Here is a 15,728-nt window from a genome sequence, read left to right on the forward strand (position 1 = left end):
AATCACTTGAAAACAAATCAAGTGTTCTTGATTTATGTTTAAAGCCCCAATCTTTGTACAAGAGAAATGGTATTACAGGAGCTGCCCAAGAGTGGTCAGAACCAGATGGCTGTTGCAACATTTTTGCATCACCAAGGCACAGAAGTTTGCATCCTAAGCCTGGAACTAGCCTGCTGTTTGGTGTGAAAGAAAAGCAACGTTTTGTATAGCAGCAGAAATTGCTACAAGATTTTACAGAACTGTAATTGCTCAGACATCAAACTTCAGAAGCCCATTTCATCATAACAACAGACCAGTGTCATTACTGCTTGGCCCCATTTTGGCTGTGCACTGTATCTATCCTTCCCCTTATGCCTCATATTGCAGCTTTGTTACAAACATTTAGAAAAAATATACTGACCAAATAAGAGGCCTTAAAATGAGCAACTGGATGTACCTTTCTGGCAAAATTCAAGGTCTGTGAGCTTATAAATCAGCCAAAAAGTCACATCTGAGAGAAATGAAGCACACTCCCCAGTGAGAACATGGCTACTTGGAATACCCCGATCATCGTTTCCCCCCAACCATCCTGTTTCCTGCCAGATGGATTCTCAGGAGTAGAATTACCTTTTTCCAGGCATGACACTGCCAGCAGATGATCTTATTAAAGGTTTTCGAAGAGGTGAGTGCTGATAGTTTTGCTCTTCACTGTTTTGCCTTCCTTCATCTTCACCTGCTTTCTTCTCCTTGGATGAAAATTCTCTTTTTGCTGGACCTGAAGTGACACACAAACATGAAGCCAAAAAGCCAAATTCTCAAAGAGTTCAAGTGACAACCACGGGAGTAGTGGTGGCCAGTTTGTTTGAAAAAATACAATTAGAAAATAATAAGAGTCACAGTTTTGCACAGATATGCAAGAACTTCCAGAACAACTTGCACTACATGCTGTACTGAATAAATTTACCAATTATTAGTCAGCTTTGCTGTTCTGTAAACATCAGGCATTTTTAATTAAAAGCATCATTTAGCAATAACTATAATTGGTAATTAATTATAACTGGTCAGCAGACTGCTAGTAAATGAAGCCTGATCATCACCTAAATTGTCTCAAGTTTGGGATATAATCCACAAGCCTTAACTCTCTACAGAATAGAAATCAGTTTCACCTCTGTAAACCACAATTCCCACTGCTTCTACTGAGCATTTTCATTAATCCCACACACCCAAGCTTAGGCTGGCATGCCTGCTCAAGAGCTACATCTGCAGCTCTGCAGAGAGGGAGAATTTCTTCCCCTCAGGAACAAGCTTTCAACCAGCTGGATTTCTTAAAATCTCTCAGAGTAGTTATTTTAGAATACTACCAAGATGTTAATTCTCTGGAAGACAACTCTGCAGCTGTTAATTCTATGGATGGTAAATTGGACAAAGTTGAACCATTCATTTACTGACAGGTGCAGTGTACCCCCAGGCTGGGATCTCTGAGGTACACACACAGCATTCATAAAAGGAAGCACTTGACAATTCAAGCATTTGCCTACGGGGAAAGGAGCTCACATTTCCAGCAGGGTCTGGAATCTAGGTTTCTGATTCCTAAGCTCACATCTCAGTAGGTTACTCTTTTTTTGGTTCAAGCAATGCGTTGGCAATGCAGACACTCACTCCAGAGTACTCCTGAACTCACTCTCAGGACACTTTCCTGAAAGTTCATATCTGAATCCATGCTTGGCAGTTAGAAGTGGGTTTTCTTACATCCCCAAAGAGCATCCTACCTCTAGACAGAACCATAAAGTTAACATCACCATGTTCCTCTTGTGTGGCTGCATGAATGATTTCTAAATTGCCTTGTAAAAGTATACTGTCATTTTAAATGTCTTCTGCTCTTTCATACGGTTGTACCAGCATTTTGGCCCAGGTCAAGAAAAATGGTTTAGACAACAGGATTTTAAGAAAATTCCAGTTTTGGAATTTGCACATAATGCCATTTCCACCTGTGATTCGCAGTCACTCACTACAAACTTTCTCAATATCAGAGAACATTACTGTGTGGATGCTGGAAGTTTACACAGCTTACAGAAGGAACTGGTAACTTCACAAGAGAAGAATTCCCCAAGGGCTAAGCCTGGCACCTAGGGTTCCTGGACCATCTGCTACTAAAGGCTAAAACACCAGTCTGGAAGATTACATGTTTTATCCTGCTCTTTTTTTCCTTCCTCTGCATATTCATTATTAGCTTTTGCCACAGAGAGAGCTGTCACATAAAATGCAGAAAAACTATTTTTTTTTTTTTTGTTCCTTCAATGCTCCTAGAAGCTGCATGCACCAAACAGCTTGAGTAGTAAAGGTCAAAGAGTACCACTGTGCTTCTGGAGCTGTAGTATCTCTCCTGTGGAGATCATTTTTGTACCACTCTCAGCATATCAGGAAACACAAACAGAGCAGACAGCATCCCATTTATGTACCACCCATACCCGGAAACACAGACTTACTTGTTTTCTTCTTATGCCAAAATGTTATTATGTCTTTGTGCAACTCTTTTGCTTTCTTCCTGGCAAGAGATGCAGAGGCCTGAAAGGAAAGAGAAGCAGAGGATTTAGCATCACAACACCCAAAAAAAATGCAGAATTTTTTTTGCCAGAGATACATTTAGGAATTTTCATGTAATTCTGATTACTGCATTTTAACCTCTCACTTATGTCCTACGTCCAGCTGGCAGGACTGGCTGGGTTTCCACAAAAATTACTGCTTATCCAAGCCAGTTTAGAGCATAACAGACTGAAGACTTTTAAGCACAAAGCAGAAACAGCCCACACAGTGTGTACTAGCACAACACGCCTCAGCAGCGATATAAAGAGCAGTACTCTGAGCAAGCAGGTCACCCCACAGGCAGCACAGAAGTTCACCTCGCCCTCGATGCTGCCGAGACTGAGTAAGAATGTAGCAGCACATGGACTTCAGGTTTGGGCAAAGAGAGACAACAGGGAAGATGGATTAGGTCTCTGAGCTGCATAAAACAGCTAAAGCCAAGCAGAAGTCTTGCAGCTAAAATGTTTTTGGTGCAGCTCAGGATGTTTCCACCTGTCTGTATTTCAGTGCTTATGCTTTCCTCCAGGTGCAAAACATCCAACCAACCAGAGGTGGGGTTCTAACCAGAGCTGGACCCATCCAAAGTACCTCTAAGTCAAGGCTGCCCTCCCGACAATCACTCCCGATACTCACATGATCAAAGAAATGGAGAATGGCCATTTTTTTATTGCGCCTGGTCATGATCCGTCGAACTTTCACAAACTGGCCGAAGTGTTTCTCCAGCACCGTCCTGTCGTTGAGGTAGTCGGGGATGTTCTTGCACTGGATGGTCGTGAGCTCGCCAGGCAACAGCCCCCCCAGGCCCTCCGTGCTCTCGCTGCCCCGAACCCGTCGGGCAGAGGTGGTGGGGGTGGCATCTGTGAAGACAGGGATGCAGTCACCTTCGGGACGGGGGTGTCCCGGGGGTCCCTCCCAACGCTGCAGCCTACCTTCCCGGGACGGCTCCCGGGACTCGGCCGGCGCCAGCTCCTCGGCGGGTCCCCGCTCAGCTTCAGCGGCCTCCCCGCGGTCGCGGTGCCCGCGGCCCTGGCTGCGCAGCATGTCCTGCAACGTGCGGCCAAAGAGGGCCCCGCCGCGGGGGCAGCTCAGCAGCACCGCCCGCTTTTCCGGCGGCGGCGGGGCCGACACCGCCCGCCCGCCCGGAGCCGGCTGCCGCGGGGACCGCTCCCGCTCCTCCTTCCGCTTCAGGCCCTTGGACGCCGGCTCTCCCGGCTCATCGAAGAGCGGCCGCGGTCCCTTCTCCTCCGGGCGGCCCAGGGCGGCGACAGGACGCGAGAAGGAGAAGGGCTCCCCCGCCACCGCCACCTCGGGGCCCGTCTCGGGCGCGAAGCCGAAGGGCGGCGAAAAGGTGAAAGCGGCGGGGGCGGCCGGGCCCTTCTCCGCCTCTCCGCCCAGCAGCGGCTTGAAGGCGGTAGGGGCGTTCTCAGGCGCCTTGAAACGGAACTCGGACGCCGCGAAGCCGCCGCCGCCGCCCGGCGCCTCGCCCGGCCCCGGGAAGCTGCCCAGGTTGGTGGGCGGCTTGAAGCTGAAGCCCGTGTTGCCGGCCGGGGCCCCGCCGCCGCCCGCCGCCGCGAAGGCCGGCGCCTGCCCTAGCCCATAGGGCGGCCCAAAGGTGGCGGGCCCGGGCCTGGAGGTGAAGGGGAGGCCGGCGGCACCGCCACCCTGCCCGAACACGGGAGCCTGCCCGAAGCGTAGCGGCATGAAAGCGGGCGGCCCGCGGAAGGGGCCCCCGGCATTCATGGCGGCCGCCACCGCTCCGCGGAGAGCGGAGGCGGGATCCTGCCGGCGGGGCGGGGCGGTGCCGGCGGAAGGGGAAGCGTGGGGGCGGCTCTAGCACCGCTGCCGCCATGAGCGTGGCCCTGCGGAACGCCCAGCGCTCCGTGCTGGTTCGCCGCGCCCCGCTCCGCCGCGCTGTCTGTGCCCTGCGGGAAGCATTGGGAGCCTCCCGCTTCGACGTGGGGTTGGTCTGCGCCGGCAATGGGCTGATGCGGCGCCTCAACGGCGCGTACCGGCAGTGCCCTGAGCCCACCGACGTCCTCTCCTTCCCCCTCCACCGGGTGGCGGCTGGGGAGCTGCCGCGGCCGCGCTGCCAAGACGAGTACAACTTAGGAGACATCTTTCTGGGGGTGGAGTACATCCATCAGCAGTGCCGCGACACCGGGGAAGACTTTGACAGCGTCCTGGTGGTGAGCCCCACCGCGGACAGCGGTTCCCCTGGTTCTGTGTTTCGGGGAAGGACAGCCAGAGGTTGTCCCCCAGGGACCGGGGAGCGACTGCCGCTTTCCTAGCCTGGCTGAGCTAAATGAGCAGGTGATGAGCTTACAGCTTACCCTGTGTTTCAAAACTTGAAATAAGTAAGTGGTGAGTTCTGGTGCTACCTCATCTGCGTCGTTTTGTGTTTAGAGCGCTGGCAACCTCTGGCAAAACGGCAAATGACCTGCTACGGGGTTAGCATGGGCTCTCCTCCTATCCTGGCTGCTGCCGGGGTTGTCTGTTTGTAATAGATGTCTTCTGTCCTTGCCTCTTTCTGTGCGCAGGTGACGGCAGCCCACGGACTGTGCCATTTGCTCGGCTACCGGCACGACACAAAACCCGAGTGGCAGCAGGTACAGCGATACCCCAGAGCCGGGGAAGACGTGCGGTATCCAGCCCGTGTCAGGTCTTGCCCGGGTGGAAAGCATTACCCCGTCTCGCCTCCCCCGACCCGTGGGCCGGGAACCAGCGGGTCCGGTCCGAAGCTGTGACTCGCCGTGATGCCCGTGGCTTCTCTCCTGCAGATGTACCAGAAGGAGGTGGAGATCCTGGAGGAGCTGAACCGGCTCACCGGTGCCAGCCTGCGGCCCCTGACCGCCGGCCTCTTCTGAAGGAGCCGCTCCGGGGACGCCGCGACCGCCTCTTCCTGCCCGCGCACCGAGGGAGGGAGGCGCCGGGCCGGGGGCGCCCCGGACGAGTCGGGACGATGGTGGCCACCGGTCCCGGGCTGCTGCCGCCGCCGCTGCTGCTGCTGTGCCTGACCGCGCTCGCCTCGACGCCGCCTCCCGCCGCCGCTCAGCTGCCGCCGGACGCTCTCCGCGCCGGCCACGCCGCCTCCTCGCTGCCCCCAGCCGCCGCCGCGCAGCGTACCAGGTGGGAACGGGTCCCCAGAGCCACCCTGGGGCCTCGCCTGGAGAGTTGTCACACCCCAGACCCAGCTGCCGGGGGCAGCCCTGTCGCCGCTGGGACCCTCCTCTCAACCCAGCCTCTTGTGTGGTGCCCTGAGGGGTCCCCCCACTCGTGGTCTGTCGTGTGTCAGAGCCACCAGCTGGTGGTCTTGTGAGGTCACCTGATGGTGCTGTTTGGGTCATTCCTGGAAGATGCTGCTGTCACAGCTGTCTGGGGGCTTTCCTGCTCTGAGTGTGACATGGGGAATAGGTCCTTTCCCTGTCTCCCCTGAACATGTCTTCCTGCCTTCTTATTTAGCTTACTGGAATTACCACCAGTAATGGGCCAGTTGTTTCATCATTCTCACCATGTTACCCTCAGAATGTACAAGACATCTGAGGGGAGACATCTTTGTAATATAAACAAAAAGTATAAAAAGTTTAGGCTCCCAGAAGTAATTATATTGCTTTTTTCTCTCCCCAGATACCTCTTGTATGATGTAAATCCTCCTGAAGGGTTCAACCTTCGCAGAGATGTTTATATTCGCATTGCTTCCCTTCTAAAAACTTTGCTGAAAAGTGAAAACTGGGTGTTAGTTTTGCCTCCTTGGGGACCTCTTTATCACTGGCAGAACCCAAACATCCTTCAGGTCCGGATCCCTTGGTCTGAGTTCTTCGATCTCCCAAACCTCAACAGGAACATCCCTGTCATTGAATATGAGCAGTTCCTTGCAGGTAGAGTAGGGAATCATACACCCTACAGTTAATGATGACTTAAATATTTGAGGTGGCTTCTTTACAGGTTTATCCATATACGTGCCTTTATCCTTATATGTGAAATTAAAAGAAAAGTTTGAAGTGGCAAGAGGAGGGATGGGAAAGAATGGTACTGAATAAAAAACAACTAGGAAGAAATAACCCAACTATTTGTCAGCTCATTAGATGTAGCACTGTTGTCCCTTGACTTCCTAGGGACCCCAGAGAAAGGCAGTTAATGTCTGTGGTTAAAGTAAAAAATATTTCTGCATGATTTTAGCAACAGTAGCAAAGCTGCAAGGAGAGAGAGGCAGCCTGCAGCACTGTGTCCAAATCCAGACAAGCCACCTTTTTCTGGAGGTGATTAGACAGTAAAAGTTAATTCTTCAGTGAACTTTTTCATTGTCAGTGCTGCACGTACTCAAAATATGTATCCCCCACTTTTTGTGTACAAAAAGTGAGAGGCTTTCCCTAGGAATATGAAAACCATTAAGTTGGTTCCTTTAGGATTGGATGCCATGTTGACCTAACCACTGTATACCAAACTCTGCAGCAGTGTCACAGACTTTTTAGGCAAAGGAAATAAAGGCCACCAAATCATTGTCCCCTACCTTTCAGTAAAAAATGTATAAACCCCTGAAATTCAGGGAAAGAACTTGAATTTGTTATTATATTCAAGGCACTCATCCCACAGCAGCTGCCTACACAGCACTGAAAGCCTATGCTTCATGGTGTGTCTTGCCCAGCTCTCAAATTTACATTTGCATGGTGATTCAGTTCTGTCTGGCACATTAAATCACACACAGCTGTGTGGCAGATGCAGATTGTCACATCCCCTGACCTTTACAGCTTTTCTGGCTCACAGATCACAGAATCACAGAATGTTAGGGGTTGGAAGGGACCTTAAGAGATCATAGAGTCCAACCCTAGATGTTCCTTTCCTCTTTTATAGGGAAAATGGAGAAGAGAATAGTGTAATATTAGCATACCCAGCATATTTTTAGCAGCAAGTAATACCAGTTCATACCTTTATTGTGTGGTTTTTCATACCCCAAAACACTTTGCTTTGCCTTTTGCTCAGAATCAGGTGGGCCCTTTATTGAACAGATTTATGTTCTACAAGGCTATGCAGAAGGATGGAAAGAAGGAACATGGGAGGAAAAAATAGATGAAAGGCCATGCATCGATCAGCTTGTGTACTCCAAAGACAAACATGGGTACTACAGGTAATTTCTAGCAGTCCTTTCAGTCTTTTAAATTGTATTTCATGAGACATTTGCCTACAGAACAGACTAGTGCAGTTGTTGTAGTGTTTTTTGTGACACTTTTGATCCTAGGGTGTTGACTTTACTTGTAAAGCCCCATCAGTAGTAAAATGTTACACTAATACTAGAAAATATAATTTTAGGAGTTTTTGTTTCATGCAAAGGAGCTGGCTGGTTTATTTACATTATAAATCATCTCTATAGGGCTTACTCTTTATTTATTTTGTTATATGTGGCATTAATTGAAAATTCAAGCATGTGAACCAATACTTGTTCTTCTCTTTCAGGGGATGGTTCTGGGGTTATGAGGAAACACGAGGGCTAAATGTCTCTTGTTTGTCTGTCCAAGGGTCTGCCTCTATTGTGGCTCCCATCCTTTTGAAGAACACTACAGCAAAGTGAGTTGCTTTGTATTACTGTTTGTTGTCTTGCATGCTCACAGACCCTGTGAAGAGCTGGGAAGAGCATGGGGAACTTCCTGGCTATGTCCCACTTCATCGCCAAGTTATTGTAATCTATTAAAATCATTACAGAAGGAATTTACACTGTAAGATACACCTGACTGTAAGTTAGGTTAAATGCTGCAGTCAAAAGGAAATAGCCTTGAGCTCCTTCATATTCTCTGTCATGCAGCTAAATGTCTTTGCCACCCTCTGTTTACCTTTCCTTCCTTTACCCTTTGATGCTGGGTCAGGAGGGAACAAACAGTGGAATTCATGTTTCCCAAGCCATATCTTTGATCACAAGTTGCTGTGCCTGGTCTCCTGTGACACTCATCATCAATACTGTGAGCCAGGTTTAGAGAAAGCAAGCAACATGCTCTGTTTTTCTGCTCTGAGATACTTCTAGGGTGATCAGAGGAAAGGAAAGCTTGTCCATGAGAATCTACACTTAGATTATTCCAGTGTCAAATATTTCCAGTCAGCTGTGACCCTGTAACAGCTGAAGGCACCGTAATAAAGCAAAAGCTACTGGGATGCAGAGGAGAAAAGGAAGAGGAAATAATCACTGTCTTTTAATACAGCAAGGGACTAAATTAATAGAAACAAAAACCACATAGGCTGAGGTGCAGTTCTACCATAAGAGAAAAAAACACCTGAAATTTTGACATCAAACCGTTAATTGAAAATGAGATGAAAATTCCCCTAAGCAGAGGAGTGGGAATCTGTAGTATCTCCCACTGGGAGAGAAGGAAGCAAAGTCTTGTTTTTTACCAGGAATGTTGCCCCATTTGTAGGAGTTCCACTATAATCTCTGTTAGTGACAGCAGAAAACTGGATTAAATAAGCCATAGAGGTCTCCATGTTTAGCCCTACAGTTAAGTCTTTCAAGGCAGCCATCAAAGGTTTGGCAATGAGGAAGGTCAAAAGAAAAATCAGGAGTGGTGCTTAAGTGTTCTTAATAGGCAGACAAGATGCCTTATCCACAAGATCACATTTCAGACACAAGTAGGAAGAAATACCATCATAACAGCAACATAAGGGCAGCTACAGTGTTTCAAGTTAAAGCATGTGAAATCCAAGAGGCTAAAATCAGATACCTGCAAAAAGGTAGAAGAACTGAGCAAGTGTGTTGTGCTTCCCCTAACTCCTGTCACACCCTCCAAATTTGTGGCTGTAGGGACCTTCAGAGCTGAAAAGTGTTTGTCCTGTCTCTTCTGTCCTTCAGCGTGGATGTGCACAAACTTCCCTTCCACCCCCATCCACAAAATCTTAGGACAAGGCCTAAAGGTTTTGCACCTTAACCATGCACACTATGAAAATCCACCTCTGACCTGCAAGTTTCATCTAATGTCTCCTAGTGTGTGTAGTGGAACAGGCAGTGAACAAACAGCTCTATCCCAAGCATGACTTTGCATCTCCCCATTATACTTCCCCTCAGTTGTCTCTTCTGCAGCATGAAGAGTCCTGGCATCATTAATTGTTCTTTATGTGAAAGCCATTCCATGCCTTTGGTCATCCTCACTGCCATTCTCTGAACCTTTAGAGTCCATGTGGATCCATCCTGCACAATGGGTGTGGGTAAATCCATTACACAGTGATACAGTGACATGCTCTGCTAAGTGCTCTCTCCTTTTTCTGATAATTCCTACTATAGAAGTTTCTCTTTCTGACCTTTGGTGAGTGTTGCCATGACACCTTTGTCAAACTGTCCTCACTCCTGAGCATCACACCCCTTAATTTATTAGTTGAAGCTAGTTTGTTGGGTTTTTTTAACTAGATGGGCTCCTACAGTAGTTTCATCTGCCACTTCATTGAGCCATCAACAAACTTCTCCCCTTTACATGAGGGAATCTTGTTGGCAATCTTGTTTCTCCAGCAGCAGCTAGCACAAGGAATACATCATGGGCCATTAATGCTTGTTCATGTTTAACTGTCAGAATTAAGAGTGCTATTTATTAAGGAAGAGAGCAGGAAGTGGCACAGTTCCCATCTCTCCCCAGCAGGCTGTGGGCCACAATTTGCTTAATACAGAAGAATACTCGTTCCCCCTGCTCTCTTTGCAAACAGACCAGTCAGTGCTTTATCCTAGCAACTGTATAAAGAAACATCAGAATGTAAATTCTATTCCTAAGGAAACTGCACTCAGTTTTACAATTTTTAATAGGTCAGTGATGTTAGACAGAGCTGAAAATCTTCTTCACGACCACTACGGAGGGAAAGATTATTGGAATGTGAGTATTTTCCAGTCAGCTTCTCTAGACTTTCTGCTTGGTACTGATAAAAATCCAGTAACTGGTATGTGCTGCAGTTTTGCCTCTGGTTTCTTTTCTTTAAAGTGATTTGTTTCTTCTGTTTCAGTGGTATATGCTAAAGGTGGTCTTCAGGCTGCTGTGTGCTAATATAATGCAGGAATTTGTCCTGTTGTCTTATCCCCAAAGACTCAGCACTGCAGGGCGTTGTGTTTAGAAGGACCTCCCTTATGCAACACTCTGCCATCAGCAGATATGTGCAGTTTCTTGTCTGGTCAGCCTCAAGATGAAAGTTTCCAAAAGAATTCCCAAAATGTTTTTGTGCTCCCCAGTGCACTGCACTGCTAGGGGTTGCCTGCACATTTGCTGTAACCCTGTGCCTCACACCTTGGCTAAGGTACCCGGTGACTCCATGGGATCACGTTGTGTTGACATTTCAGAAAGGAGGGAACCTCTGAACCTCAGCAGACAGCATGTAGATTCTCCCTTGACAGAAATGCTTTGCTGGAGGATTTGGGATGGGTTCAGTACTGACACCTTCCAAGATGCTAGAAGAGCAGGCTTTGTACTTCAATTAAATAATTTAGAGGAGTGTGGATTTCCAGGTACCTGTGTGATGAAGCCTAAGTTGTTTTGTGCCTTACTGAATGATAAGGGAGGAGGAACCCCTTCAACCAACAGCAAGCTTGGCATATGAAGGAATGGCTGCTCTGGGAAAAGGTGGACAAAAAACAAGCTGTCAGAGAGTAGTTCCTGCCTCTTCACTTACAGCAAGGCGAAGGCACCATCAATGTGGCCATGCCTTGGAGCACTAATAACTCTCTGCCTGGCTTCTCCACTGTGGAGTGAACTCTGTCCACGTGGGCTTCCCTGTGCTCAGAAAAGAGAGGCTGTCAGAAATTGAAAAGAATTGGTTTTCTTGCACCTTCTTTGGTCCCAATCACATGAGAGGCAGCAAACTTGTAGAAAGTTGAGAATGACACCAAATTGCCAAGTGTCCTTCTTATGTGGTGTAATCACATGGGATTTCCTTAGTTCTGTTGTGTGTGCCTGTGAAAGAGAAGGATATGTGGGACTGTGTGCTGTGGTAACTACATCACAAAATTTTTGAAAGAGCTTATTATTGACAGGTGAACAAAGTAATTCCTTTTTTGACACTTTTCCACTGAATTTGCTAGGTGTGTGTCTGTGGCTAGACACATGACTGTTTTTTTTAAGCAGGTGTATTTTACAAGGTGAAATATTTACCCAGCTTTTGTTCCCAAAGGTGAGCTATATTGCTAGAGTGTTAATTTGATATATTATGTGTTCTGTTGTGTAAGTAACTACAGTCTACCCTGCATTGCAGGATCCCATGAGTATGCTGGTTATAAATGTGCTTATGATTAAGACTAAAGAATTGAAGCTCATGTGAAAGGTTAGAAATTGTTGCTTGTAGTGCTGCCTGGAGGTATCAGAAGTAACTGCATCCTGGAAGCTCTGTGTATATAAAGCTATCTCCATTTAGCAGTTTTGAGCTCTCCCTTTTTCTGATTTGCCATCTGCTCTTATTCCAATAGACCCGTAGGAGCATGGTGTTTGCTAAACACCTCCGTGTAGTGGGAGATGAGTTTAGAAACAAATATCTTCAATCCACAGATGAGGCAGACAGGACTCATTACAAGGAGGACTGGACACAAATGAAGGTAAAATCTTAACAGTCTGTTTCCCATAAAAAATAAATTTTTTTTTCTTTCTTCATTCTTGTACTCCTCCTGGCTGTACTCTGCAGGAAGTATTTGAAGACATGTGAATTCAGCTCTCCCTGCTCAGATCAAGGTGGACATGCATGCTCCTACTGTGCTATCTTCTCCCTGATGAGATAACAGAGTCTGTTGAGATGTTGTCTGGTTCTGGGTGTCAGATTTCTGTTACCTTCAGTTCACTAAAGAAACTTGTATTTCTGCTGTATTCAGCATCATCTGTGGGTGTAAAATTCAGCTGCAAACTGCCAGATGTGGATTTGGTCAAGGGGAGCAATTTTGGTTTACAAAAATTTCGCATTCTAGCTTCTCCTGTATGATGCAGGCCACCCAACATCAAAATGCTGCATTAAGTGTCCCAAAATACTTCCAATCCATACCTTAAAATGTCTTTCTGCAGTTAGAGTAAATCAGGCCATTATCCAGAGATGATGCATTCAGGCTTTTTTTGTGTGATTAAATAGTGATGCTCTCAAATTTCACAGTTTATTGATCTTTCTTTTTTAGGTTAAGATTGGCACAGCTATCGGTGGTCCATACCTTGGGGTTCATCTCAGAAGGAAAGACTTCATTTGGGGTCACAGAGAAGATGTCCCTTCCCTGCAAGGAGCAGTCAAGAAAATCCGCAGCCTCTTGGAGATCCTTAAACTTGAGAAAGTTTTTGTAGCTACCGATGCTGTTGAGGAGGGTAGGCACATTTATAGTCAATTTAAGATTAATAACTTGACAATGAGTGCAGTGATTACCACTTTGTTTTTATAAATGACTGGAAGTTCATATGTCTCCATCGTTGAATGGAGAGTTAAACAGTTTTGGGCAGCTGTTCCTTCCAGGTTGTAGCTGCTGTAAAATCTATAGGTAGATTTTGGTTTCACTTGCTTCTTAACTGCTCACCCAGGGCTTCCTTAAACACTTAAATTTTATGACTGCAGTGAGTTGCTGTATATAAGGTAAAAAATAAATCGGTATCTTTCTCTTTTTCAGAGGTTGAACTGCTCAAGAAATTGCTGCCTGAGATGGTGAGGTTTGAACCCTCTTGGGAGGAGGTGGCACTCTACAAAGATGGGGGCCTGGCTGTGATTGACCAGTGGATCTGTGCACATGCAAGGTACCAAATTTGTATTTCTTCTTCTTCGAGGAGCCAAATCATACTGTCACAAAATTGAATATTATTCTTCACCTAGATATGGCTGTTTAGAAATCACATGTGACATATTATATAATTGATCTGCAATATTTACAGAATATATATTTGATAATTTAATTATTATTTCAATGAACATTAAAGTTCATTTGACTGAAACAAATTACTTGCATTTTAAAAGTCTATCCCCTTCAAATACCTGTTCTGATGTTTTTCACAGGTATTTTATAGGCACCTCAGTTTCAACATTTTCCTTCCGGATCCATGAGGAAAGGGAGATCTTGGGATTTGATCCAAAAACAACTTACAACCGATTCTGTGGTGAGAAAGAGAAAAACTGTGAGCAGCCAACTCACTGGAAAATTGTATACTAAAATACAGAGAAATCCAAAGACTTTTATACTGGCAACCTCAAAACAATAAGGAAAAACTATGGGACTCTACCCTCTTCTCAGTGTTTACCTGATATTTGGGTTTTGAAGTATAAGCAATATTCACCTGCTTAGCCAGGCACTGGTGGGAGTGAGGAAGATGAAGTCAGCCTGGGATCCTGCTCTAGGATTAGAAGACAATACCAGACACTGCAATTGAGCCTTGAAAGGCAGAAGGTTGTCTTGAAACTGAGTAACAAATGAAGTAAGTTGCAGTTTTCTTTGAAGCTATGAGGAAGAAGAGGAAGAATTTAACTTTTATAAACATAATACAGCTCTGGTCGGTTACGTGTTTCTGTCTTTATTTTTTGTTCTGTTCAGTGTTTTATCTCTTGATTACCAAAAAGTATGTCTTTGTTTTGTAACCTACACTACATCAGCTGCTCATCTGCTGCTTCTTGGGGAAATCTTTCCTTTTCAAGCGGTAATTTGGGAATGTTGAAATTGCAATCATTGCTTGATAAAGGAAGAAGAGATGGTATTTCTACTCAAACACCAGCTGCTTCTAATGGTGGGTCTGTGCTGAGAAAGCCACAAAGATGGGGCTTGTAAGATGGTAGGGTTAGAGGTGCAGCCTCACCAGAGCTGAGTACAAGGGCACAATCCCTGCCCTGGTCCTGCTGGCCACGCTATTGCTGATAAAAGCCAGGATGCTGTTGGCCACCTTGGCCACGAGGCACTTGGCCCTGCAGCACCACCTCACCATATCCCTAAAAGGGTCTCAGAGCAGGCAGGAGTTGTCAGTGGGATGGGTTATGGTTGCTGGACACCTCATCCCCCTGGTTATGGCAGAAGTGATCCAGAGACACTGCACAGAGAGGTGTGAGGTGAGAGCAAAGAGGAGAGTCCCCATGTGCCACCAATGTCACCGTGTGTCAGGACAGACTGTAAAAAACCCCAAAGCAGCAGAACAACCAATCTGCTGACATGGTTATTCATAAAAAAAACCCAGAGTTTGTAACTGCCTCTGGCAGCTGTTGGCTAAAGCTCAGAGACTTGCCCATGTCACAACTCATTAAGTGCTGTGGCTCATTAAGCAGCAGCCAGTTTACTTACACAGAGGAGAGGCTGTTTGCTGCTATTTGCCTGCCAGGACTGAACTGAAGCCCATAGATTGCTGCTGTCAGTCACACAGGGACCAACATGGTAAGGCAGCTTGTGGGAACAGTCAAGGACCCCAGAAGGTTATTTACAGGGTTTTTTTTTCATTACTTCTGAAGGAGCTTTTGGCTCACTCAGCAGAGGCATTGTCCAGGCTTGACTGAAAGTCAGAAATGAGGTGCTGACCGCAGAGATCCTGGTGCAGATCAAGGGTTGAAACCCCTCCAGCCACCACCTCGTAGCCAGTCATGGGGCCACTGGGTGTGACAGCAGGGAGTTTTAGGGACTGAAATCTCAAACTAAATATAAGCTGAAGTGGCTTACATAATGGCTGTTATCACACCAATGGACAGACTCACCAGGGGACCTGTACTCCCATGGATTGGGAATACCCATCCTTTAAAAAAAACTGCACAGTCTTTCACAATATTGTGACTAGTACCCTGATAAGGGCAGGTGTCACAGGAAAAAACTAAGGACCTGCCTCGTGTTGAATGAAGCCTTCAGTTGCCCCTGGATGGGTACTTAAAGACAAGGAGCAGCAGTCTGGCTGTGCTTACTGCAGAGATTGCACCAGATGACAGGGGATGGCAGGACAGGGCACTTTTAAAGCTCTCAGTTCACCACAGGGCTGATCCTGAATCACCGCAACCAACACCAAGCCTGGGACACAGCAGCTAAGAAGGAGCCAGTTTTAGCCATTGCACAAAGCTCAATACCAGGCCTTGCAATATGCTGCCAGACAACAGAAGAATCACAGAATCGTTTTGGTTACTAAAGACCTTTCTGACCATCAAGTCCAACCATTAACCCAGCACTGCTAAAGCCACCACTAAACCACGTCCCCTAGCACCACATCTACACAGCTTTTCAATCCCTCCAGGGATGGGGACTC

The 15,728-nt window shown here is 46.9% G+C and overlaps 2 protein-coding genes and 1 long non-coding RNA gene across 3 annotated transcripts in view; 2 read left to right on the top strand and 1 right to left on the bottom strand.

Moving 5' to 3' along the window:
* The window catches only part of LOC139797557 (uncharacterized), a 336,133-nt gene that overhangs the window by 55,313 nt on the left and 265,092 nt on the right, over positions 1 to 15,728 (bottom strand). The gene's annotated exons all lie outside the window — the stretch shown is intronic.
* Positions 3,170 to 14,021, top strand: POFUT2 (protein O-fucosyltransferase 2). Its single transcript, XM_071747004.1, has 11 exons — positions 3,170 to 3,910; positions 5,100 to 5,168; positions 5,340 to 5,688; positions 6,187 to 6,437; positions 7,540 to 7,684; positions 8,011 to 8,121; positions 10,331 to 10,397; positions 11,975 to 12,100; positions 12,665 to 12,845; positions 13,142 to 13,265; positions 13,522 to 14,021. Exons 1-11 carry the CDS (start codon positions 3,196 to 3,198, stop codon positions 13,673 to 13,675), a joined length of 2,292 nt encoding a protein of 763 aa, XP_071603105.1. The 5' UTR covers positions 3,170 to 3,195; the 3' UTR covers positions 13,676 to 14,021.
* YBEY (ybeY metalloendoribonuclease) lies at positions 4,267 to 5,357 on the top strand. The gene is made up of 3 exons (XM_071747005.1): positions 4,267 to 4,872; positions 5,100 to 5,168; positions 5,340 to 5,357. The coding sequence occupies exon 1, from the start codon at positions 4,410 to 4,412 to the stop codon at positions 4,848 to 4,850; it is 441 nt and encodes a 146-aa protein (XP_071603106.1). The 5' UTR covers positions 4,267 to 4,409; the 3' UTR covers positions 4,851 to 4,872; positions 5,100 to 5,168; positions 5,340 to 5,357.

Source organism: Heliangelus exortis, chromosome 6 (assembly GCF_036169615.1).
Source record: "Heliangelus exortis chromosome 6, bHelExo1.hap1, whole genome shotgun sequence".
Classification (NCBI taxonomy): Eukaryota; Metazoa; Chordata; class Aves; order Apodiformes; family Trochilidae; genus Heliangelus; species Heliangelus exortis.